Source organism: Excalfactoria chinensis, chromosome 8, assembly GCF_039878825.1.
Source record: "Excalfactoria chinensis isolate bCotChi1 chromosome 8, bCotChi1.hap2, whole genome shotgun sequence".
NCBI classification, from domain to species: domain Eukaryota; kingdom Metazoa; phylum Chordata; class Aves; order Galliformes; family Phasianidae; genus Excalfactoria; species Excalfactoria chinensis.
Window position 1 is genome coordinate 27,139,298 of NC_092832.1, and position 26,456 is coordinate 27,165,753.

Consider the following 26,456-nt stretch of genomic DNA (forward strand, 5'->3'; position numbering starts at 1 on the left):
GTAAAATACAGAGCGTGTTTCTAGAAGAAAGAACAGAACCTGGAAAGGGAAGGAGGCAGACTGAGTGATGGTGAGGTGAAGTCCAAACGCCGCCTGTACAAGGTGAGCATGGTGGGGACCAAGCCAGCATTGCATGGGCTGTAGGTGGCAAAAGCATGGCTGGTGATGCAAAAAGCAGGTTTCATGGTGTTGCAAAAGCAGGTTTCATGGTGGTGCAGAGCTCAGCTGTGATTTGTGTCCTCCAGGTCACAGGCTGTGGGTGAGACCAAACCTGGTGAGAATACAAGGAAATGCTGGAGCATTCCTGGGCAGCGGCAATGTAAGGGACAGAAGGTGGAGATTCAGTGGTGGAGAAAGCTGGTAGAACTTGGAAATACGCTACAAACAGATGTTACGACATATAGAAAATCATCGTAGCCTGTCTTGGATGTCAGCAGTATCTGCTGGCACGTGGCGGTACCTCCATGTGCTGAGGGAGGAGCAGAGGCCCCTGCCCAGCAGCCCTGTGTGCGGGCTCTGAGATCAGCTTTCAGTGTGAGCCACAGCTGTCCCCGTTAATTAGAACTTTTTTCTCTAACTGCAGTTTGCAGTTGCAGGTTATTATCTCTGGAACTTTCATTCTGCCAGCTCAGCAAAATGCGTGCCGTTTTCCTGCAGTAAGCTCCTGCTAAGCAGATTAATATGTCACGAATAATGCAGACGGATTGGGATGTAAACTGCTGAGAAGTAATTGGGTATTCTGTGCGATCCCTTTCCTCTATGAGGAAGAAAGCCAGACTTAATGAAAGTTATACAGCTCATATTTGAATAGTCATTTGTTTAGTTAATGTATTTAGCAGGTAAATCATGTTTTCTATGCTGTTCCTTTGGATTGCAGTTCTGGCCTTCATACGGGCAGCAAAACGTATTATTCCACAAGGCAAGAAATAAAGCATAGCTCATACTAAATTTCATCCCAGATCATCTTTCAACTAAAGCTTTGCTTCAGATTAAAGCTGAAGCACACCAAAGATCTAAGCTTAAATGGAAATGGGCCAGATTCAAGAAAGCATGTTTTCTAAGGCCGGCTAGATCTCATCTTTGTTTGCTGGGTTCTCTCCTCCATAGAGATCGGTGCCATGGGCCATCAAGCTGATTGTAATTTCTGGCAATTAAAAGCATAATTATTGATTTTCAGCATTTGCTATCAACGCACAATTATTGAAGTTCTGTTGGTTCTGGTCTAAAAACAAACAGAGCGAAACTGCAGTTTTCCATAAGGTGAAGCAAAAAACAGTTTTGAGGGGGAACAGACTCCAGGATAAGCTACAAAAAGCCAAACGTTTTTGTTTTCACTGAGCTGTTTCTTCTCAAAGTTATGGACGAAGCCTTAGGAGTGGAGATGTGCCCACAGGGGTGCCCGTAACAGAAAGGTGAGTGGTGTATTTAAGCACTAGAAGCCAGATGGAGGAGGCACGGCTTGTATGTGCAGATATAATCTTTCTGCAGTGTTTAAGATAACTAAATTATTCATAGTGCTGTTATTATAAATGAAAAGTTGTACTGAAAATTAAGAGGACTCGGAGTGCTTTGAAGTTCCCTAATTATTTTAATGATTCAGATTGAAAATGGACACCATGTAAATCACCTACACAGAGCACTTAATTAAAGGAGCGGAGAGAAAATAAGAGTGGATGGCTGTTCAGTGTTAGGAGAATATTAGCGAGGAAAAGGTTTTTGCCTGAAGGAAATGTGAGGGTGGGCTCTTCTTCCTTCAGTTCCAACCATATGCTCATCTTTGTTCCACTTCAGATTCGTAGTCCTGATAACAAATCCATTCCTGCAAAGAAACTCACGTGAAATTCTGACCTGTGGGAAAATGGGAAATAGAATATCCAAAGCTGGGAGGGAGCCTCAAGGATCGTTGAGTCCAACTCCATCTCCCCGAGGTCAGGGGAGGAGCGTGTTCTGTGCCTTTGGCAGCTCTGGAATCACAAAGTACACCAAATGCTTCTAGCTGTTCAATGGGACTTGAAGAAAAAGCGATGCCACCATCAGCAAGGTGTGGTTTAAAAAGAGATCAGACAAAGAAAGAGGAGCTGAGGAGCCCGGTCTGCAGCCTGGTCCTGAGATGAACTTAGAGATGGGTCCTGCTGGGGAGCCCAGGTGGGATGGGTCTGGGGGGCTCTCACAGAGCTGCCCTCTGCCTTCCTCACTGCTGGGCTTGTTGGCCTTGTGGAAGCTCGAGGGGGTGATGGAGCTCGGGGCTGGTGGAGGAGTTGGAATGTTTGTGATTTCTGAGCTTGGTAGCATAGCTCGCTGCAAAGACCCAACGTATTAGCATATTAATGTTGTTGATTATGCTGATAATAAGGGAAAGAAAAGGAACAAAAAATCATCACTTATCTGGGATGTATTACAAAGAGCTCAGTGAAGCAAACTGTCTGCAGCTTTGAATATAATTAATATTTTTGGAGCCCTCTGGCAAATGTTACCATTATCACCAATTTCAGCCTTGTAATGCTCTCATTCACACTTCTCTGCCCTGTATTCGCAGGGTGTCTCAGCAGTTCTTTGGCACTAGCACATTGCTCAGGCTGTGCAGATTCTCGCAGAGTTTTCTGAATGAAGTGCCAGCAGTGCAGGTGACCCGGAGGCTGATGCCATGTCAGATAACATGGGCCCACCAGTGCACATTGCCTGTGCTTTGTTTGGATTTGGGCTCGGGTTGGAGATCATGTGGCACTGAGACCTCCTGGGGTCAGGAATAGATCACAGGGGATTGCAGCAAAAGCTTCCTTGGCAGTCAAATTCATCATTAATCTGCATTGAGAGAAAGAAAAAACTCGTGCAGTAAGGGGTGATTCTGGAGTTCTTTGCACTTTAGCTGCCTCTTCTTTCACGTATCTTCTTGATGCTTTTGCAAACAATGATGACAAGCTGTTGTTGGCTTCTACATATTAAAATTGCCTTCAGTGCATTAAAACTATTTATTCTTAATGGGGACTTTCAAAGGCTTGCAGAGCCCCTGTCTGTGTGGTGGGGGCTCTGTGGCAGCGCACTGCCTGCTGTGTGCAGGTGTGGGGAGACCTCTTATGTCTGGAGGTTTGCAAGCCCTGGCTTGGGGGAGCTGGCTTCAGAATCGATCTTCCAATGCTGAACTTGGGAATTCTTTGCTTCAATGAACAAGAAATCTACTGGCTTCCAAAGGCAATTTGAAGCTATTTTTTATAGCTCCTCCAAATTGCTTCCCCAGTAAGTGAGAGCTTCTGGGTTTTGTTAATGCTGATAATGATGAAATAAAACTCATAGAAGGCATCACTTGGCACCTTTCACAGTAAAACCAATCAGGTAAAATGTTCTCAGAGAGAGATGACTTTTTATTTCCCATTTTTCTCCAGTAAATTTTGAGCTGTTTTCTGAGGGGCAAAAAGCCACCTGGCTCTGTGCGCTGCTGCGTGCACCCAGTGCAGTGGGAAGAGCTCCTGAGATGGAGAACCCTGCTGCCTCTTCTTCCCAGGCACTTCACATTTGTCAGCTCTCCTTTTCCATCGCTCAGTCGCAGCTCTGTGACCGTACAGCGATTTGCTTCTGTCTTCTGGGTAGGTGAGGAGAACTTCTCCCCTGGATGTTGAGTAACAGGGATTTGTGTTTTTACTGCACGAAAGATGCATTAACTGAGATTAGGTTTTTATCCCATTTGTTTTCATAAAACTACTGTTTTTTCTGAGATTAGGGATTTGCTTTGTAAGAGAATAAACTGTAGATAATGATAATGGGATGTTTGCATGGAGCTGATAAGTAGCAGTTATGTTTATGCCTTTTGTCCATACTTTCTTTAACCTAATTCAAGGAAGGATATATATTTGTACAAGCCTTTAGGACGGAGGTCAGAACATTTTTGAGCTTTTGTGGGGAAAATGTTTGTTTTTCATTTTATTACTCTGAACGAGTGAGTGATTGTACACCACGCTTTGGAGGCTGTGGATGCCCCATCCCTGCAGGCATTCAAGGCCAGGCTGGATGTGGCTCTGGGCAGCCTGGGCTGCTGGTTGGTGACCTGCACACAGCAGGGGATTGGAACTGGATGGTCACTGCGATCCTTTACAACCCAGGCCATTCTATGAATGAAGCTGTTTAATTATTGGTTACAAAGACAAAACATTTCCTTAAGCAGAATCACAGAGCAGCTCCCAAGACCTGCATTTCCTCCCAGTGCTTCTGCATGTGGAACTGGCCATGTGCTCCCAGCATCTCCCAGAACAAATGTGTCAGGGCTTCCTGGTTTGCTGTGAATTCTGTTGACAATTTAGTACTCTTCCACTAAATGGAGTGAGCCGGAGCAGGCAGCCTCATCCCTGACTTTTCTTGATTTCTGAATGTCACAGGAGTCTTTTCTAGCGCGTGGTACTTGCTTTATAGCACCCAACTTGCTCTCAGCAGTGACCTCTAATACTGTGCTAAAGAGAAGCACGCTTCTTTCACAGCTTTAAATGGGGCTGGGCAGCATGCACGGGTGCTCCTGTCAGGAAGGAGGCAGACCTTATCACTTAGGGTGCCAAGGAACGTGCAGGAGCGGCAGCAGCACAATGACAGCCCCTGGCTGGCAGTCCAAGAGCTCCCCTCACCTCCTCCCCAGCCATCTGAAGGAGCAGCCCTCTCAGAGCAAGGAACTCAGAACAAAATGAAGACTTTATGAGAATTTTGAAGGAATAAAATGTAGGTAAGAAAAGTGTAATTACCAAAACTGGGATTAGTCCAGGGTAGGAATTAATAACACTGAAATTAATGAGTGGTTTAATTACCATTAGTCCACAGGGCATGAAATTTTACTTCTTTCAGTCATATCACAGGTCCTTTAATTCCGTACTGGTGCTTTCTGAATGGATTGCAAAGAACTGCACGAACCCCAGGAGACATCTAGCAGGCTTTTCCAGCACGATTGCTCATTCCCCTTATAATTGCAGAGGGTAAATAGAGGAGCAGGCTATGGATACGTGCAAAGCCCTTATCACTGAAATATGTTCAGCTCCGTGCTTTCCTGTGGCCATCCTGCCAGAAAGTGGAGTAAGGAGAGCTTCCTGTAGTGGGGTTACTTCACGCTGGTCCTTCTTAGCAGCACACCTTAGCTCAGGGTCAGGTGCCTTCTTTACTTCTGCACTCATCTTTTCTCAAGTAGAGATTGCTGGTCTATCCGAGCAGCATTCTGTGTTATTGTTTGCTTCTGAAGGGGACAGGTCCAAATAACAACCAACAGATCTCAACAATTTACTTTAGTTATCATAACAACTGTATCTTGTCGCTGCCTTTGGGAAAGACAGCGTAATTAAATTACTTTTGTTTATCCCTTGCAATTTTGCTTTCTCATTTTTAAAACCAATTTTTTATTGAATAAGAAATTATGGAGCGTTTTAAGGGCTGTGGCAATGGAGTTTGCTTTTGTACAAGCAAACCCCCCTATTTTTAACAATGCTTTTGCTGTTGTAATTGCTATTTTTAGTGCCATTCTCTCCCTGCGTCACTATTTGTACATTTTTTGAGCTGCTCCGTCGTGCTGTTATTGTTCTGGCTTTCTATTAAAATGGAATGTGAGGTTTGTTTTAAGCATGTGCCTACAGTGGAGGAGAATAATGCCAAGCTAAGTGCTTTGTAATGCCTATGGGAAGGATGTATTTACGGGTAGTTTTTGAAGTACATGTCACCGCTCAATTGTTCATTACCTTCAAAAGCTACAAATAATTTGATATTCCAAGGGCATCTATTTGTATTGTGTCATGCTCTGAAATACGCAGTTGCAAATGTTGCTTCCTCTGCTTGAATACAAAGAGGCAGTGCATCTTGGAAGCTGAGCCCATTTTTCTTGTGAAAAGCTTGTAGGGTGACCAATGCTTTTACAGCCATCAGCTGTTCTGATCTTGTGCTCTCATGTGAGCTCATGGGATGGCTTCTGGAAGGGAAATACAGACTTCGTGTGACCAAATGGGCTGACTGCATGGGTGTGCTGGGGAGCAAGAAGGCTCTGGAGGGAGTGGATAATCAGAAATGGGCAAAGGCTTATGAAAGTGCTTTCATTGCTTCTTTGTTATGCCTCCTACGTTGGCATCTGCTCAAGCTAAATTACAAGACTACTTTTTTCTCTGCTTTAAGCTCTACCCTTAAGTCAGAACGAGGCAATGGGCAGCTGGGGGCATTGCCATGGAGTTCCTTTCAGCACCTCAGGAATATGAAAACCAGCTTTTCTTTTATGATAGCGTTTGTATATGTGTCTCCTTGGCATTGCTGAGTGCCAATAGAAGGCTTGAGTTTGTTTTCCTCCCAGATGTCAATGACACGAATGGTACTAAATGTTCTGGAGAGATGTACGCAGGGCATTATCAGACCAAGGAAATACTTTTCCCTCTTTTCATGTTGCATTTCACACCAATAACACCTGAAGCACCATGTATGGCCTATGTTCACTCATATGCAGACCCTCTAGGCTCTGTGTGGCAAGCTGTCCAGGGGCAGGAATGACTTGTTTCTCTTCAGTTATACCTATGTGACAAGGGGCTGCTTGTGTTTGGGAAGCTTCTTTTAATGGGTGAGAGAGCAAAGGAAAGCACAGATTGACACTGGATTCTATAACTCGTGCTGTTTTTGGAAGATGTTTTGCAGAACCGCACTGTGTTTCTCTACTGACATTTTGCATGAGTATATGGTTGCCTTTTCACTGTGAAAGAGGATCCTGATGTGCTTTGCTTTACTTGGACTAATTAAGTGTATTCTTTCCACAAATGTTACAAAACTTTGTAAGTGCTTTACGAAATAGGAAACAAAGATCTTGTTCTTGTAGGCTTTATGGTAATATACTTCAGAACAGCCTGATTTCTCTATAATCTGGTTAGCATAACTTCTCGATGTCAGTATCTCTTTGAGATGCTGATTGCTTGACGTCTATAAAATCTGCTTTCTGTTTGCTCATTTCAGAAACAGTTGTTTAAAATCTTATTTTGCTGAAAAATATTAAAAGACCATTGTTTGAACTGTTCCTCACGTGAGTTTGGGGTGTGTGGATGGATTGTGGACATGAGGAAGATGGGCAGAACTGATGTCTGGTCTAGGAGTCGGGAAACAGGCAGAGGGGAAATTTCCCAGTAACTTATTGAGCTGCAGGAAAATTAATGGGATTTCTGCTGAGTCCCTTATCTGAGTTCCCACAGCCTGAGATCATACAAGAGGAGCTGGAAGGACAGGTAAACAGACTGATGGTTTTCTGTTATTTTCTTATCAGGTGGTTTACATGTTCTCTTCTTCGTCTGTGTGCTCAAAAAGACAATGAGAGCACCCCAACAGTAATTGTGGGGAGCTGAAGGAATCTGTTGGTTTAGGGGAGTGGAATACCCTAAATTGTCAGGGAGAACTGGAGTCCAAATGGCTGTGACTGATTGGCTTCACCGTCTCACAGCCCAACCTGAGCAGGTGGCAAAAGCACAGAGCACGCTTTAGCTGGAAAATGTGCTCTTTCCTACCTGCAAGGTTTGTGTAGCTGGTTCCATTGTCACAGAAAGCAAGACCTGGGAATGGCCTTGGCATGTTTTGTTCTGTCACCATGTAGGGGAACAAACAGTACGTTGAGGTTGCTTTTTGTGATTGCTCTGGCAGGCCCAGTTGGTTGTGCTTTGTCACAAAGCAGGTTAAGACACGGAGAATGCAGATTACTAATACCCGTTGGATAAACATCTATCTTAAATGGGCTGCTATGTTTACAATGATTCTGAAGAAATAGGCCCAAGGATGGTGATAGTTTCAGAAAGGTGGTTTCTCCCATTTCTTTCAGTGCCCTGCTTGGAGATGACAACCAAAAGGAAGATTATTGGCCGCTTGGTGCCCTGCCGCTGTTTTCGCGGTGAGGAGGAGATCGTTTCTGTGCTGGATTACTCGCACTGCGGCCTACAGCAGGTGCCAAAGGAGGTCTTCAACTTCGAGCGCACGTTAGAGGAGCTTTATCTGGATGCCAATCAAATTGAAGAGTTACCCAAGGTAATCTCTGTTCTTTGTGTGTTACGGTTGGCAAAGCTGTGTTCTTGAACGTGCATTGAAGGTGTGCTCCAACCCGGGAACATGGCTTGCTCATGGGCTGATAAATATGACATGGTGCTTTGAGAGACCCGGAGTACATGGCTGCATGGGGCAGGTGGTCTTGCATTTGGAGCATCAGTAGCAGTGCTTTAAGAAGAGTAGCCTGGGCAAGGCTGAGCTGTTGATCCTTGTGGGAAAGAGGCTAACACTACCTGGGTGACATCTGTACAGCTGTAAATGAGGTCCTACAATCAAGTTACTGTAGTGATCCTTCCTGCACAAAACTTCTTTTACAGATGCTTTAGTCTCCTGTTGATTAATATTTACTGTAAGAAATTAAAAGTTAGCATAACTTGAATGTTCTGGAAACAAAGGAGGGCAAGGTAGTGGAAAAAACAATTAATAATAGGTGCTAGCTACATAATGAAGCATGAAGTAATGTAATCCGTTCCTTAATTGAATTTTTCTCAACAATGATGAAAGATGCTTACAAGTCTTTTAATTAAACATTGTTCCACTGTAATCCATTTTTCATCATCTCCCAATATGTTCCTGACTTACCCAGCACAGAGACTTTATATAAATCCCATTTCCCAATGTAGAAAACATACTTTTTCCATTACACGGAGTTCCCATATTCAGATATGACGGTTCACTGCTGAAGATTACTCACTCAATCAAGAAGCTATTTACAGATGATAAGGCAGGGCAGCTACAATCTTCAAGTGTCACTAAGAAATGATATAGAGAACTGCCTTATCTCTCCTCCTTCTAGGAAGCACAGCATAGAAGCAGGGATTTTTTTGTCCCCATAAATATACAATGGTTTGAGCATGGAGCATTTCTCTATAAACACAAGTACTTTCAGGACTGTGTCTGCTTTAATAACAATTTATGCCTAACCTTGTATATTTTAATAGTGCTACTGAAAAATCAAACTGAAAAAAAAGTGTAGTTTTGCAATTAGCCAGTGATTTTTGATATATTTCTTTGGCATCTTGAAAGTTGGCATCACTATGGTAGTTAGAGAAATGGCAGTGCTGAGTACAATACGTTGGGATGTAAGGTGAGGGCCAAGGGGAAAGGGAGTTAAAGGAAATAATGAAACTCGAATGAAGGTGATAGCATCAGTCAGAGCTGAGCCCTGCACTGTGTTGTGGTACCATCTATTCATACATGTTATTTGTGAAATGAAACAGCAGATAAATACTTACCTAGAGGCAATTTAAATGAATAGGGCTCCATTTTTTTGCACCTTGTGTTTCGTTTCTCTTTGTTCGTAAGTAACAACTTGAAGCAAGTACTGCGTACTGCAAAAATCATCAGTGTTGAGTGTGGGTAAATGCATCATTTAACACAGTCTTGCTCTTGTGCAATTATGGGAAGAAAAATGGGATCCTTGGTTGGCTTCTTTAATACACTCTACACCTCTTTGCCTGAGGAGTTTATTAATCATTGCCGTAAGTGAAACAGTCCAAATAATTTCTTTCTCAAATTTTCTGCTCCAAATAGCTTTGGCCACATGTTGAGCTCTGTCCTCTGCCGAAATCAAACCGTAGGTGACAAAAAGCCACGTTTCCTTCACAAGGCAATGCCTTTCCTCACACGAGGTTGGTGTTCCTTGTTGCGAACTCCCGCGAGCAGGACTTTCCTTTCTCTGGGAATGTGAAATCCAGTAACTGCTTCCAAAAAGAAATCAGTTTCGTCAGTGCTCTATTTTTATTACTTACCAGTATTACGTACCGCGGTGACTCAGTGGTCTATTAAAGCTTACTGTCATCAGAGCACTGTGACCATATTTTACAGCCTCGAGAAGAAAAGCACAGGTAGAGATCCCATTACCTCCTTGCATACTGATGTTACCTGTTTCTCTGGGAATCAGTACGCTTTGTGGCTTTAAATTGATACATCCAACTCATTTTGCCTATTGCATTCTTGAGTTTTTATCTTATACTTTCAACAACATAATGATGTGGGTTTCTTTCTGCTGTCTTCGTTAGGCAAGGTTTTTCATTCCTAATTTCCTTTTTTCTTCTTTTAAGGATTTATGGTATCATTTTGCAATTCTTAGTCTCTATTTCCCCCCAACATTAGCCAAGGCCTTTCTTTTTCTTGCCTTTGCTCTCTTTGTCATGGGCTGCCACTACAAATATGACCCTATTTGCATGAGTGAAATGAATCAATGCCATAAAAAAAAGAATTGATTTTGATGCAGGTGGAATCCCTGGCAATCAGTGTACAGAAAAGATCAGATGAGATGAAAACTCCCCGCAGCAACTGTCTTCTATAAATAATTATAAAGTAAAGCCTGTTTTAACTTGTACTGGGGGACATCAATAAAGATAAATCTAGTGTGTGGGTATAATAGGTATGAGGAGCTCTTAGTTTTTGGCTGCAACACCTCACTGTCTCATGGGGAAGTGGGGACATGCAGGATAACTCCCGCTGTTGTCCCTCACACCCTGGCACTGCCAGCACAAGTGGGAGGGAAGCAGAGGTGGTACATGAGTGCAGTGTGAGGAGCTGTAGGGCTGCCATGAAGAGCTGTATATCCTCCATGAGGATCTGTAGGCCACTATGAGGGAGTTCCATTTTGCAGCTCTAGCAGCACGGTATGGTTTGTATGCACACTGAAGCTCTGCCAGGCCTCCGTGCTGTATGTTGCCATGGGCTGCAGCAATGGGCTGGAAATCACAAAGGCAGACACTGGAGCGTGATACTCCCCTTCCTTTTCAGTCCTGTCCAAAATGCTGTGCTTTGAGGAGAGGTCCTGAAAGTGAACAAATGCATTCCTTATGAGAGGAGACCCGCAGAGCAGAACTGCCAACACAAAGTGTTCTGAGAGGGGTTTCTCATTGAGGAGGCCCTTCGGGTCTGGTGCTAGGGCTGGGTGCCGCATGTGAGCTGTGTTGGTGCGCTGAGCAGTCCTGAAGAGCAACTTCCCAAATCCCGGCCTTTCAAAATACTTTTGCATGTTTGAATCCTTCCATAGTTCTGTAATATTTGTTGTTTCTAGCTGTGAAGGTGATTCCAAACTGATGTTTCCTGAAACGCCCTGAAGTATCTTTTTATGTTACAGCAACTGTTCAACTGCCAGGCGCTGCGCAAGCTGAGCATACCAGACAATGACCTCTCCAGTCTGCCAACCACCATTGCCAGCCTAGTTAATCTCAGAGAACTCGATATCAGTAAAAATGGTAAGAGATCAGAAGGATGAGTATCTTAAAGAATTGGAAGGAGTAAACAAACAACAAGGAAGGCCAAATTCTCACCAATTGCGTTCTAGAAAATGTACTTTTTTTTTCCTCCATGTTACGCCCTGTTTTCTTACCTGATGCTTTTAACAAGTGTGGGTGGATATCCACCTCACTTACTGCTCTCCAAATCAAGTGAGTAAATAAAACAGAGGCTTTACTAGCATAGAACACCACGATAAGTTGTGACTGGTAAGCATTGCAAATAGAGGAGCAGGACCACGTTTTATTGCATATATTGTTATCAGTATGAGTCTAGAGATGAGGCAAAGAAAAGGGTGGGCACTCAGGAGAGAAATGAAAGATGCAAATATCAGTACAAGTTGTGTCACTCTAGCTCTAGGAGACCTGAAGTATCAACATGGAATTTGTACTGCAAACCGCATTGCATGTTGTGGTCCATTCATTTATTGCTCAAGTACCTTCTGGACTGTAATACTGAAGTATGTATATCACTGTTAGATCTTGTCTGATCTGAAGCAATCTCATTTAGGATCAAATCAGGTTGAACAGTTTTCATGTGCGTGTAATACTTCCTTCAATGTTTTTCAGGAATTCAAGACTTTCCAGAGAATATTAAGTGTTGTAAATGTTTAACAATTATTGAAGCCAGTGTCAATCCGGTATCTAAGTGAGTATCAGGAGCCTCGTGTTTGTATTACTGCTTGTGCAGAGAATGTGTGCAAAGGTGACTAAAATCTGGAGGCCCAGTGCCAGCTTTATTTACAGAATTAACAAAAACTGTTTTTCCACTGTTTGAAATCCAAGATGGGTGTGAAGAGATCTGTGCTCTGTGTGGGAGCATGGCGTGTGTCCACGTGATAAGGAGTGTGTTGGTGTAGCAGTGCGGGTGGTGCAGCCTAAGGGTTGGTAATGGATGTGTTTGGGAGTAAGCTGTGCTGCATCCTCCAGTGCCATAATCTCCAGGCTGGGCCTTCAGAAACCCTTACTCCTGCCCAAAAGCTGCAGTAGTTGTCACCAAATGTCTTCATTGTAATCCTGTGTTATATGAAAAAGAGTGGAGGAAATGAAAGAACGAAACTTCGGTATCTCAGAGAGTCCACGGGAGGAGGAACACACCTTTGGTTTAGAGGCCTCAACTTGAAAGGGGGGAAAAGGCTGATGCAACTGGGATGTGCCAAGGAGTTGGATTTCATGTAGTTATAGCAATGTGGAAAAGATGAGAGCAGTCAAAAATATCCACAAAAAGTTGCTCGGTAAATTCTTGATAATTTGGGTAGGAAATAAGGGTGAGAAAGAAAGTCATCTTTCTCTTTCTAAATATACAATGTTATTATTTCCATAGCAACTTCAGTGTGAGCATTAAGCTTTTAACTGTTTTGTAGGCTGCCAGATGGCTTCACACAACTTCTAAATTTGACCCAGCTCTATCTGAATGATGCCTTTTTGGAGTTTCTCCCAGCTAACTTTGGAAGGTAAGAATTAGTCATCAAAGTGCGTTGCTCTTTCATATGAACCCGCTTTGGGTTTTTAAGGGCCATTTTAAAACTGCAATTTATTTATTTATTTTTTTTAAACAACAACAACAGAAAGTGCGGATTTTGTCTCCTCAGCCCTATTTTGATGAATTATTACTGTTGGAGAGAATTTTATGTCAGCAAGAATTCTGTGATGAAGTGAAGCACTTTGCTGGTTTAGGGAAAAGGTGGGCAGATATAAGAATTGGAGAAAAGAGGCCTGTCCTTGGTCAAGTGTGTTATTAAATTGTGGCAAGTGCAGAAAATAACGTTGTGGCGTATGCCTATTGAGGAGTGAAGAGAGAAAAACGTGTCTGAGTCGGAAAGAAAGATAAGGAATGGCTGAGTGTGGTGGAGCAACAAAAGCAAGAATATAAAAGCAAGGGGAAGAGAGAAGGTTTAAAAGACAGCAGGGCAGAAAGGAGGTAGGATGGAAGTACGAAGAAATGCAGCGGAAGCTGATCTAGAACGTGTTACATAAGCATAAGTCAAAGGCAGAAAACCAAAGTGAAGACAGCTTGATGTGGCCATACCTGGATGGCTAAATGCCTACCTGCATTTAATGTTAAGTTCAATCCCACAATTGCTGGACGTCTTGTTTTGTAGCACACAAACTTGTCTAATAGCAGTGAGAAGCTTCAAGCCATTCCGGTGGGCTTCTGAGCTCATTCATAGAATGAACTAATTATTTTCTCTTGTGTTCCTAGGCTTGTCAAATTGAGAATATTGGAGTTAAGGGAAAATCACTTGAAAACTCTACCAAAGTAAGTGATGAGTATTTATGTAACTCTCTTTGACCTGACGTTTCCTGCAGTGCAAAATAATTTTACTGGTAGCATTCTGATGATGTTATTTCTGTTCACATCTATTTTTTCTCCTGTTTGAAGATGACGTACTGATGATTTTTAGCAAAAAGCAACTGTTATAATGGAAGATGGGTGCTTGTAAACTAGCCAACCACAGCAGTAAATATCTACGCTTCCTGTGCTGGATGTAGGGAGTTCCACTGCATAAAGCTAGAAATACACTTCTGTATTCAGACCAGCATTGTGTGTTTTTCTGTGCGAGGATCCTTACCAATGGAGAAATATCCACGGCTCTGGAAATTGTTCCAAATGGAGGCTGTGTGTCCCCATTGTAAGTCAGACTTACAATGGTGGTAGTAGACTCTGCTGGTGAAACTTTACTTTGTGTGTTATTGAGCACTCTGCTCAGTGTGCACTGAAAGCTGATATGCAGGAGTTTCCCTGTGTGGGACATAATGTTTTCACTGCTCCATTTGGGTGCTTCCCTAAAGGCCCAGCATGACCCTTCAAAGAGAAAAGTCATGCTTTATGTTAAAGGAAGTATTTCTGATACCAGTGGAAAACGCTTTCTGTGTGTGCAAACATCCCATTTCCTCTGCTTTGAATTCGGTTTGCACTTTTTGAGAAGCAAAGCAGCCCCTCCAGTCCCTGTTGATGCACCATGAGAGCAGGGCGGTGGCTCTGGGGTCGTTACTGTCTGCTGGCTGTGTGCGCTGAGGCTGATGGCAGCGGGGCAGAAGTTGTGCCAGCCTTACAAATGAGAAGGCTCTCCTTTACTTTGGCAGCACACCTTGTCCAGGTGCCATCCCTGGCAGTGTCTGGAAGCCCTGCTGGGTGCAGCAGCACTGAGCTGCCCGTGGCTGAGCTCAGTGACTTCCCGCTGATGGCTCCGATAGGATGGAAGCTCTGAGCGCCGTAACCAAGGGAGACGTTCCTTGTGGGCGGTCGGTCTCAGCTCTGCTGCTGCAGAAGCTGCTGTGCTCTGCTGAGGGAGACTGGAAAGAAGGGCTTCTGCTTGTGCACACACTGTCCTTCGGAATGGTGGTGGGAGGCACAGCTGTATTATGAAGTACAGAGAGAGGGGAGAGAGAATCAATCTGAGTGCAGTGCTGGGCTGCGTCCAGGTGTGACACATCTGTGCCTGCAGCAGAACCACCTCAGTCAGGAAATACCTGCAGTCCTATAAACCAGAGGGGCTGTACAACGTGGAGTTGAGGCAGATGGGGCAGGTCTATGGATGTGTACTGCAGAGCTTTCCTTCTTATCCTGCAAGTTGTTTGGTGCACTGTGAGCAGGGGGAACCTGCTGATATTGGTAGTTGTTTGGTGGTTCTGCTATGGGAGTAACCATCAAAAGGAAGGTGAATGCCTAGTTTTAATGTTGTACCTCTGCACTTAACTAATGTGGAAGTGTACCATCAGACCATGGGATGTAGCATCTGCTGTTGTAGATGCTAACGAGGCTGAACCTTGTAGTACAAGCATATAGGCGGTAGCGGGGCTTTTTCGGGATGTGACGGTGATAGTAAACCAGCCTCTTCCGTCCCCTATCTAGTGATGTACTTTGGGCGCGCGCATTTCAAACGTGCCCTAGGGGGCGTAGACGAAGTAGTAAGGTATATAAGGTATTGATTACTCCTAATAAACGCCATTTTGCCACCTTTCTTGATGAGTCACGGTGGTCCTTTTGGCCCTAGCGAGGGTTTCGCTAGCACCTGGGCAAGTATGGGGTTTGGATTATAATTGTGCACGGCAACATATGGTGCCCCTGTGTGAGGCCGTAAACTCCGGTGTGCCTTTTCGTTTTCTTTTTGGGGATTTTTCTTATTAGGCGTGTTTTCGGTTTATTTTTTTTTGTTTGTTTGTTTTTTATATAGGAGTGTACTGAGGGGACGGCAGTGCATTCCTCCTCCAGCTGCTCGGGGGGACGACGAGTGTGCCTGGGGGTTTTTTAATCTGGGGTGTAGTGAGGTGACGGCATTGCATCCCGCAAGGGAGCGCCTCGGGGGGACGACGAGCGTGCTTTCTTGTCTTTGTAGAGATTGCCTGGGGGGGCAGGGGTCTCTTTTTTCTCTTTTTGCAGCGCAGGTACTCGTGGATTGCGATCGGGGGCGCTATATTTGCGGCAAGAGTTCCGGGGGGACGACGGGACGGGGCGGGACGACGATTATGGAATTTATCAGTGAGGTATTGTTTTCTTTTTGTAAAGAATACTGTGGCGAGACTGCTCCTTCTTTGCAGGAGATTGCTGCAATACTTACTTATCTTGAACGGGACGGGGAACTTTCATCCCCCCGCGAGATCCTTGACTGTCGTAAATGGGATCCGCTCACTGTTCTGCTTGCAGAGCATGCAGCGACAGCCCAGGCGGCTGCCGAGCTTGTGACCTGGGGCGTAATCCTGGGTGCTCTTAAAGCAGCCAGGGAGGAGGGGAAACTTGTTGAATCGTGTTTGTTAGTTGGGCTTGTGTTTGAGCCGGAGCAGCCGGGAGGGCGGCCGGGAAAAGCGGCTGAGGACGGTGGGACCCAGGAGAGCCGTCTGGGGAGGAGGCGGGGAGATGGGACGGGGTCCGGGAGAAGCGGAGAAGAAAAAGTTAAAGATGGCGAATTCCAATCGACCACACCCCCTCTCGACCGCCAAGTGGACACTTCAGCCCCATATCCTTTGTCATTGGGGGGTGGGGAGTGCGGGCGCGCGGTTAATTCGAGTGGTAGGGGAAGTAGGCGTGCTCCAGACCCGGGGGGAGTGCAAACGTGGTGCTATCCCGGGGGGGGGAATAACGGGCGTGCGGCTAATTCGAGTGGTTGGAGAAGTAGGCGTGTTCCAGACCCGGGGGGAGCGCAAACGTGGTGCTATCCCGGGGGGGGGAGTAGCCAGGTCCAAAGGGACTCCGCGGGACTGCGGCTGCAGGCTTGGATTGGGCAAGTTTCGGCCGGTGGGCCGGCCCCCTCTGTGTTGGCTTGCAGAGCTGCCCGCTGGTGCCGGCGGGGGAAGAGGAGCTGCCGCCGGGGCGGGCGGGGCTGCGCAGGGTGCCGGCTGGGTCTGGCCCGTCTCTGCCCTCCACGCGGGAGGGGGCAGCGGTACGGCTGCTGGCGGCGGCGGGGGAGCTCGCTGCTGCGATCAGTCCGAGGGCCGCCTGATCGGACCCGGGCCCGACTCCTGCTGCGCTGCGCCAACGGGACAGGACCGACAGAGCCTGCAGCTGCAAGTTGTTCGCTCGCTGTGGCTCCTGTTGCCTGCCAGTCATGCAGGGGACAGGGGCTCGATTCCCCGGCGCGGAGCCGCTCCACCTTCCGGCACCGGGCTGCCGGCTGCTGCCGCGAGTTCCGTTTGCCCCTGGCTTTAAACACACTAGAGACTTTAACGGCGCATAGCCCTGTGCTCCCTCACGATATTGAAAGCCTCGCATACGTGATTCTCAAGCTGGTGCAATATACATTCTGGAAAGAGGGGTGGATGACTGAGCTTGGGAGGGTTGTGGCAGCTGAACAAGATGATCCCTTTCACCCTGTGCATGGAATAGACATGCAAGAGGGAATTAAAGCAGAGTGCTTGGAATATAAGTTTAGCCCTGAGATGATGCAGCTGGTGGGTTTTGATATTCAACCATGTGTTAAGAAACTATGGAATATGCAGAAACTGGTAGGAGCCCTCCAGTGGGTTCGGGGTGCTTTGGGGATACCTGCTCGATTGATGAAGCCCTTGTATGGTCAGCTAAAGGGATCCGACCCAAAAGAACCCCAAAATCCGTCTAGCAAAATGGCTGCAGCTTGGCAAAAGATCTTACAGAGCTGCATGGAAGGATCGCTTGCACAGTGGGACACTGCTCGAGGCCTTGAAATGGCCCAGCTAGCTCAGTTGGTAGAGCATGAGACTCTTGATCTCAGGATGGTGGTTTGGCAGGATCCCAACCGTAGTTCACAGGCTGCTGTCTTCACAAACCGAATGGTCAGTGTGCAGATGCTTGAGGTGATGGCTGTGACGGTCGCAGTGCACCTCTGGCAAATGATACCCTCTAACACTGTTGCTGACTCCATCTTTGCAGCCAAGCTGTTGGCCCGCAGGGGCTGGGAGGACTTCCCAAGTTCAGAGGCTGCTGGAATTTTAGATGAGACCTTGGCCTCTCACACGGCTCCTGTTGCATCCTTACATGTGCATGGTCACTCTGAGGTGCCAAGCCTTTTTATCAGAGGTAATGTAATAGCAGATACAGTTGCCAGCACTCCTGTCTTTGGCCTAGGGTCACTGCAGATCTGGCAAACTGGTGTCATCTGGGAGCCTTGCTTGTCTCCCCGTCAATGGCTGGCTATTGCTGTGAATACCTCCTCTACTGTCATCACGGCCACTGAGCATGTCAGGTCTGGCTTGACTGCAGTCCGATACCATTTGGCAACCGCTGTTGCTATGGTCGGTTTGCCCAGTCACGTTGAGACTGACAATGGGTCCTGCTTCACTTCTCGTTTTACTCAAGAATGGTTGGTGAAGACTGACTATGGGAAGTGGGATAAGAGTTCTTTCCTTACAGGAGCAGTTGGTGGGGAGGCCGAATCTGGTACCTGAGACTGTTTTGCTGCTGTTGGTCTCGGTGATTAGTACCGCTCAAACAACAAGCGCGGGGACCTTCTGGATTCAGTCTAGAATTGTCGGGTCTCAGCCAACAGTAGATTCACACTTATCTGTATTTGCAACTTCACTTATCTTTTAGGATGTGTTCTTCTTATCCTATAGAGCGTGATTCTAGTTTCCTAGTCACTACATATCGATTACACGCTAATGTAATGATGGTGCATGTTGCCGTGTGCTGATGAGCTGATGGATGCTATCGAGGCTACGGACAGAAGACTTTGACTACTGTTCACCATACAGAGAAGATGCATCATGCAAGAATGATGAAGAATGGAAAGAAGAATGACGAAGAATGAAGAAGAATAGAAAACATCACGGATGAGAACTGTTTCTCGGATGGTTCCAGACATCAAAGGGACTATCTTAATATACACTTCATTTAGTTGTGGTATTGTTTTCTTTTGCACAAATGTAACTTGCACTACTCATTATATCGGATGAAGCTTTTAAGGTTTATATAAAGTTTATAGAGAGTAAGTTATATTAAGAGTAATATATTAATAGATATTAAGGTTTATATAAATTTATAGAGTAAGTTATATTAAGAGTAATATATTAATAGAGTAATAGAGTTATGATAAGAGTAATATATTAGTAATCGTAAGGATTGCATTAAGATCAATCTTAGTTTTGTTAAGGTTAAATTTGACTAAGTAGATGAGTAATTCAGTTAAGCTGAGTACAATAGTATAAGTATATTGCATAGAACATATAGAATAATATCAAATTTATAGTAGATTATACTTGGGATTTTAGTGTTCACATTGAAAAGGGATAAATTGTTGTCTTGGGGGGCGGGGAGATGTTGTAGATGCTAACGAGGCTGAACCTTGTAGTACAAGCATATAGGCGGTAGCGGGGCTTTTTCGGGATGTGACGGTGATAGTAAACCAGCCTCTTCCGTCCCCTATCTAGTGATGTACTTTGGGCGCGCGCATTTCAAACGTGCCCTAGGGGGCGTAGACGAAGTAGTAAGGTATATAAGGTATTGATTACTCCTAATAAACGCCATTTTGCCACCTTTCTTGATGAGTCACGGTGGTCCTTTTGGCCCTAGCGAGGGTTTCGCTAGCACCTGGGCAAGTATGGGGTTTGGATTATAATTGTGCACGGCAACAATCTGCTCAGTGCTATTACCATGTTAAATGCAACTTAAATCATGTGGAATGAAAAGTTACCCAAAAGCAGATGGCAGTCTGTCCGCTGTGCTGTGCTGTCAGCTGTACGTGCATGAAGGCTTTCTAAGGGAAGCATTTAGCAACTTGGCATAAACAGCAATTAAATGTGTTTTGTGTTTACTGTAGCTCTATTTTTTGCCACTCAGTCAACAAGTCAAGGTTGTTTTAAAATGTATCCATGGTAACCAAGTGCCAAACGTTCAAATTTAGTTACAAAATCATCAGATGAGTAAATGCTAATAACTGCTGCTTGAAAGGAAGCTCCCTAACCAGAGCAGGGATCTCCAGAGTGGTGTTCTTTAATCACAGAATGGCCTGGGTTGAAAAGAACCCCAATGCTCATCTCCTTCCAACCCCCTGCTGTGTGCAGGGTCACCAACCAGCAGCCCAGGCTGCCCAGAGCCACATCCAGCCTGGCCTTGAATGCCTGCAGGGATGGGGCATCCACAGCCTCCTTGGGCAACCTGTTCCAGTGCCTCACCACCTTATATACTTTGCATTAAGAAACAAGAGCTCTCTGTTGGCTGTTGAGTTTGTTAGCCTAATTTTTCTCCATGTAAGACAAGTCCAACCATATCAGTGTATTCCATGGCACTTTCCAATAGGAAATCAATGCAGTGTTGTGTTCCTGGTGTGCAGGAGCTCAGCGTGGGGTGTTCCTGTTCTCCATCAGCAGCACTTTCTCTTCAGAAGGTTTTACTGCTACTTCTTAAATGCTGAAAGTGTTTGTATGTTGACTGTACAGCTCTGCACAAAACAGCTTTTTAAAAACAATTATTTCTTTTCTCTCTTACGTGGTTATTAAAGCTACCTGCTTCCAGGAGCTTCGGGGCATTAAGAAATATCTGGAAACCTCTGGCCAATATTGCAGATATTTTCTAATACCTTTTCAAAGCAGTAATTTTTGCAACAAAAACAGGAAAGAATCTGTTTGGTTTTTTTTCCACTTCAATTCCTGTTAAAATTTCTGGAGCATCTGTGAGTTTCTGAGGTTTGAGCAATGTAACCACCTCTGCAGGCGCTATCCATGGCTCAAAGACCCAACCAGGATAATCTGTATTATTCTGTTTGGTAAAGGTGGTCTTTTCTTGCTGTAATGACATGTAATATCACTGTGTAATGGCTCAGGGCGATGCTTAATAGAGCGCAGCTCCCAGTAGCTCTGTAGCATTCTGCTCTGTAAATGTTACCCTGCTGAATATGTATGTGAAGCTGAAGTTGAGGCTTTCCAATTGCCACTGATGCTTTCAGGCATTTTGCACCCAAACTGAAGCAATTAAGTTCAGCGCAGAGATTTCTGCTAGCTTCAGTGGGTTCTGAATGAGGCAACTTGCTCTTCAGTGTTTAATTATTCTGTGCTGGAGCCATTTCTCAGAGTGGAGGGCTGCAGTTCCCAGCTTCTTTCCTACAGGGTAGCGCTGTAGTCCAGCCTGGGTCTGAAGACGTGGGAAAGCAGGAGGCTGCCAAGGGAGAAGAGCCCCTTGGTGTGCTGCTGTTGGTGATTTGGGTCCTGCAGGTGCCCCAAGGGCTTGCCCTGCCCTCAGTCTGTTTGTGGCAGTGATGCCACCTCCTGGAAAGGCCCAACATCCTTTCTTAAGTCACTTACAAAGTCAGTGGCAGGCACCCAGAGCTGGGTGCAGTTGGCAGCTCCTCTTCCCACTCAGATAAAATTCCTGTTTCTTGCACTCTATGCATGTGAAGACCCTCTCTCTTCACACAGGTGCTTATGTTAAGAACTCCCAGTGATGGACCTCCACACGTGCTTTTGGTAGACTTCACTGCCCAGATCTCTCGTGCTCTTTTGATAGACTCCAAGAGTTTCTGAGTCATGCTGAAAATGGTGCTGAATTCCCCCAGTGTGTCATATTTCTTCAAGCATCCCTTCATGTTAGAAGAGCTCCTGTTAATTAGCCTGGTGCAGATGGCAGTCACTGACACGTGGCTTCCTCAGTGTATCCTGGAGCAATGCAGGGGTTGTTGTGACGTTTCTTACAGGCTGCCCATCCCCAGCACTGAGGCACCACGTGTGACACACACACAGTCTGGGCTCATACCCTGAGTTCCATCTCTTCTCAGCGATTCTTGTTCTTCCTTTTTATTTGCTTTATTCTGACTTCTGCTGAAGACAAACCTTCCAGTGACTCTGTGGGTGAGCACTGCAGCACGGGAGCCAGCCCAGGCTCTGGATACAAATTAATTTAGGTTTTCTGCTGTGACCTTTCTTTTGGAGCATTCCTTTTATATCCTTTCCAGAGGCTTCTGGCAGGTTTCCTGCTCCCGAGGTGCTTGAATAAAGATGTGTTATTACTTTTTATGCCTTTTTTCAGACATTTCTGAAGATGTTTTCTGTCCCTTTTATAGCTACCCGTACTGTTCTGTTTTCCTTATTTGGATGTGTGCACACTGAGATGGCAAATCTGCCCCAACGATAAATTGTCCTGAGCACAAATTGAGGAAGGTGGATGCACCCAGAGTGAGGAGAGTGGATCATAGAGCAAGGAAGCCATGATGGTTGGAAAAGCCCTCTGAGCTTCCACTGCTCATCAACCTCAGGGCCGTGTCCCCACAGCTCTGGGACACCCCCAGAGACAGTGAATCCACCTCCAGCCAAACCTGGGCTGCCTGTGCCAGCACCTGGCTGCTCTCTTTAGGAAAAGATATTTCTCCTGGTGTTCAATCTGTTCAATTGCACACGGCAACAGAACCTTCTTTCCTGCACTGTGAGGCTGTCACCCCTCATCCCGGAGATGCTGCCAGTGGGGAATGTGGATACCAGCTACAAGGAAGGTGGGTGCACTCAGTGAGCACCTCCACCTTTCCTTCCTGCTCCTCAGCAGGGCATATTCTGCTTGTCTGTCAGCTGTTCAGCATTACCCACGTAGGTTGTTTGTTCTGTGCAGTCTGTCTGGGGACAGACAGCTTGCAGAGCTGTCCCAGCACTCCCATCTTGGTGCAGACAAGCAGCTTTCACACCACTGTAACCTGTTTCTCCATTTCGCTCTCTTAATTGCAGCTCCAGCCTGCGTGGCTTTGTCTCACCTGTACGAATTGAAGTGCTGTTTTCCTGTATGAGTGCACAATGAGGCTTTTTGTACCTAGTGGTTAATTATCAGGCCAGCAGTGTCTGTGTTGGTGTTTGGAAACCATTTACCAAATAAATGTTGTGCTGGGACTGTGACCCCTGTGTTGCATTATGGGGCTGCCCTACATGGAGGACTCTGAGTGTAGACGCTCCAGTAGAGCCCTTCAGTGGGCTGGCAGTGACTCCCCAGCTGTGGGGTTAACCCAGCCCCTCCAGTGCCCAGTGTATGCCGTGTCCTTTGGTTATTGTGTAAATGACATGAAGTCCTGCCATGTTTTCCCACTGTTGGATAAATGCTGAGTGCTTCTGTTTATGTTAATGTGCATCGTTACACAAAGTACGCCTCTTCCTACCAATTAGTTGCTTCTGGGAAGTTATAGAAAATGATTTGAATGAAAATTCAGAGAGGTGAAGTCATGGCTGTGCTGCCTACGCGGTAGGAAACAACCTCTGTGTTAGGTGAGTCAGCCCTCAGTCATGCAGCAGGAGCTGATCTGCACTGCTTAGGGCTGGACTGCTTCATTGATATGGCAGTTTGAGGCCCAGAGCCTATTTTCTGGCTGTTTAGTTTCAATAAATGTTCCATTAAGGAGGAGAGCTCCCAAACAGAGACTGATATTCTACCTGAAAGATTGAAAATCACAGACTTCTGTGTTCAAAATGAATGTGAATCCAGAATATTGATTGTAACCAAGTGCTACCAATGGGCACCTGCTTATTTTACCATTACTTTTCAGTTCTTTTTTTCCTATATGAGATAGATATGTTACCCCAAGTCGAAATACCTTTTTTTTTTTTTGTTGTTTGTTTGTTTTTAGGCAGATGTTTTAGGAGCAGTGGCACATAACCAAGCTCAGAGATGGTTCCTCTCTCCTTGGTTGTGTCAGGGCAGTGCAGTTTTTGTGCTGATTGAAGTAAAGCTTCCTCAGTTTTTCAGCCAAAACTACAACCTGGATTTACTGAGCTGGAGAGGAACTTTCTGAACATGGTTTTGTAGCAACAAAAACTTTTAAGTTAGCCAGTAGTCTATTGAAGGGCAGTCATAAACATTCACTGCACTTCATAGGGGCTTATATATACCTCTCTCTCTCTTTCTTTCTCCCTTTTTGGTTTATGTTCAATGTCTAATGTTACTCAAGTATGTCATAGTAGTTGGCCTCAGACAATCTAGTGGCAGTGAGATGCAGCAAGTAATTTAAGTTCTCCTCACTGATGTAGATGTTACCCCTCTTGGCTGATTACTCCTTTGTCCAAGTGTGTTGGCCAAGGCACCAATTCACACTGCAATCCCAATGCAAGAACAGTGATGACTCGAGTGATCAGTGATGACTACACACCATAGTGTAGATGGTGGCACTTAGGGACTTGTTTAACAGGCATGATGGTGATGGGTTGGTGGTTGGACTTGATCTAGAGGATCTTTTCCAACATTTATGATTGTACAGGAGACGTGTTACTCCTCGACTCAATGCTTTGGGACATTTATATCCTTTTGGATTCCTGGGGGGAGCCGAAGGTGCTTCCTGACTGCAGAAGAGAGCTGAAGACTGTACCCGTTCTGTTGCTTACACAAAGCAGCCAGGCAATCTGCCCGTATTTTTTTTAATGCCTTTGAGTAAATGGAAGTAGTTGGTATGGTTCTTGTTTTTAGAGCCGTTTGAGATGAGGAAAACACCTTTTCAGAGTTTTGTGGAATTTCTTTCAGTAGAAATGGGTGAAATTGAAGAATTGTAGAAACTGCATTTGTAAATGGTGAGTCACCGGTGTCTGAGAAACAGCAGGAGCTGGTAAGTGATGAGAAAATACTTGTGTTTCTTGTACTCATCCGTGTGACTCACTGTTCCCACACAAAGCTGTGGCTTCTCATCTCTTCTTTGATTTTCTTGACAGTAGGTGTTAGAGCTCTTCGTTTGGGGTTTGTTTATGTCCTTTCTGTAATACCTTGCTTTTAGCAAGCAATGTACCATGCAGACATTACCGAGAGGGGACCCTCAGCAGCTGATGTCTGGAGAAAATGGAACTTCTGAGGAAGTTTGGGAGAATTGGAAAAACTGTGGAATTCTGAGAAATCAAAACTGGATTAAATGAAATAAAGCAGCGTGCAAGGTCACGTACTGAGGGACTGATAAGGAATTATGGTGTAAGTGGGGGGTTCTTCAACCAGTGGTTGTGTTGAAGGAAAAAAGCCACGAGTCTCTTGTTAGGATGTGAAATGTCTGAGTCATCCATCTAATAGAGCCCTGCCAAAGCTGGATGTTCTTTGTCAAAGTATTTCCACTAGAGATGAAGTGTTTGTGACATTGTATTAAAAAATGAGGCCTCGTTAGAAAAAGTTCAAAATGAAGCAAGGATCGGGAAGAGCTAAAGGTATAATGGATAAATAGGAAGGAGAATACATGCAGGATGTGTGCATGCATTCCCGCACAAGAAGGCTCTAAAAATGCCGTGTTACTTACACTGAGGGGACAGAAATTGATGCGGGATAATTTGGTGTTTGTCTCTGCACACACAGCCAGGGTGGGCAGCTTGGAAGAGAACTCCTGCATGGATGGGGGCAGAGGTCTGCGTGGTTGGCAGATAATTCCTATGAGCCTGAATCTCAATCAGGCTTCAATCAGACGGCGTGTGTTTCAGTCCCCGTGGTTTGAACTGATGGTGATGGTGGTGGTAGGGCTCTTTCCCATTGTTAAGATTAACCTTTTTGTGTTCATGTGTTTTCAGTCTCAAAATGTAAGCTGAGCTTTTGAGGCTTGATTGCACAGTTTCAGGTTCTGACTAGAATGAAATATAACAGTGTGGAAATACTGGCGATGTGTTTTAGCCATGCGGTCTTATTTGTGAGAGCTGAGGCTGATGTTTTCTGCCAAAAATACTGTGAAATGCTTCTATGGGCTTATTTGCTTATTTACTGTAGGCAACAAAGTTGATCATCCTGTTTTGTTTTACTTTGCTGAATGGCTGAAGTTCTAATTAGAATCTTGGTGTTTCAGCTGCCCCTTTGGATCAAATGAGATCTGCAAAAGCAGTTCTCAAAACTTCTATGAAAAATGGACCTTTTTACACAATATTTTACTCTCAGTACTTGACATTCCTTTGTGACGAAGGCAGCTGTTGTGTTTTCTTCCACTAACTTGAAAGCTCAGAAGGTCACTATTATCTACAATTTTCCATGTAAGGTATTTCTAATGGAAACCAGAGGAATCTCATCTGCTACGTTTTTTAGTCTGAGTCACAAATGAAATTGTGAAGCCAGCCATCCAATAGAGCACCTATAACGTGTCTGCTGCAGCTTTGCAGTCAGCACTGTGCTGTTCCTGTTGTCATGACTATGAATACATATCTATGGAAATCATTTTAACCCGTATTTATGTTGATCGTACCTGAAATGCAGTGAAACTGTATAAGGAAGCACAGAGGATCAGGGTTTCTAAGCAGTGTCTTAACAGATATAGAAGTAACACGTAGTAACTTGTTTGTGAAGCAATATAAAGTCCTGTAGATGAGATTCTGCTTTGGGACAACACAGTGAAAATAACTGCAGGTATTTCACAGAAGTTAGGTTTGCATATTAAAAGCATCTACCAATAAAAACTTCATTTTTAATTGAAAAAATAAATTAAAAAACAACATTAAAAAATGTAGTTTAAACATCGCATGTATTGAATACTGGCAATTCTCTGTAAATATCATTTTAGTACAGAAAATGGCATGTATCACTAAGGAGCATCTTTGGCAATTTAAAACATTGTTTGAAATGCTGTCAGATAAAGTTATTTTATTCTTGTCCTCTATTTCAATATTGCTCTGCTTTGCCTTTAAGATAAGTACAAACGTTTGTCCTTTTGATGTTGGAAGGCTGCAGATCTGGTCTCGTTTGTCTCTTTGGTTTCAGCTCAGCGGCGTTGAGCCAATAAAAGGCTCGGAAAGATATTCAGATATCTAAAAGGTGGCAAAATCCATTCCGATTTTTCAGCCATTAAATGTTATTTGTAAATC

General features: G+C 44.8%; 1 protein-coding gene across 19 annotated transcripts in view; it reads left to right on the plus strand.

Moving 5' to 3' along the window:
* Positions 1 to 26,456, plus strand: part of LRRC7 (leucine rich repeat containing 7) — a 169,537-nt gene that overhangs the window by 89,940 nt on the left and 53,141 nt on the right. For 18 of the 19 annotated variants that reach the window (XM_072343217.1, XM_072343232.1, XM_072343219.1 and 15 more), the window contains 5 exons: positions 7,796 to 7,998; positions 11,117 to 11,234; positions 11,844 to 11,922; positions 12,638 to 12,727; positions 13,477 to 13,533. In XM_072343217.1, coding sequence (XP_072199318.1) covers positions 7,796 to 7,998; positions 11,117 to 11,234; positions 11,844 to 11,922; positions 12,638 to 12,727; positions 13,477 to 13,533 — 547 coding nt within the window. Of the gene's footprint in view, positions 1 to 7,752; positions 7,999 to 11,116; positions 11,235 to 11,843; positions 11,923 to 12,637; positions 12,728 to 13,476; positions 13,534 to 26,456 lie in introns of those variants that run through there. The other variant, XM_072343220.1, reaches the window with a different exon arrangement.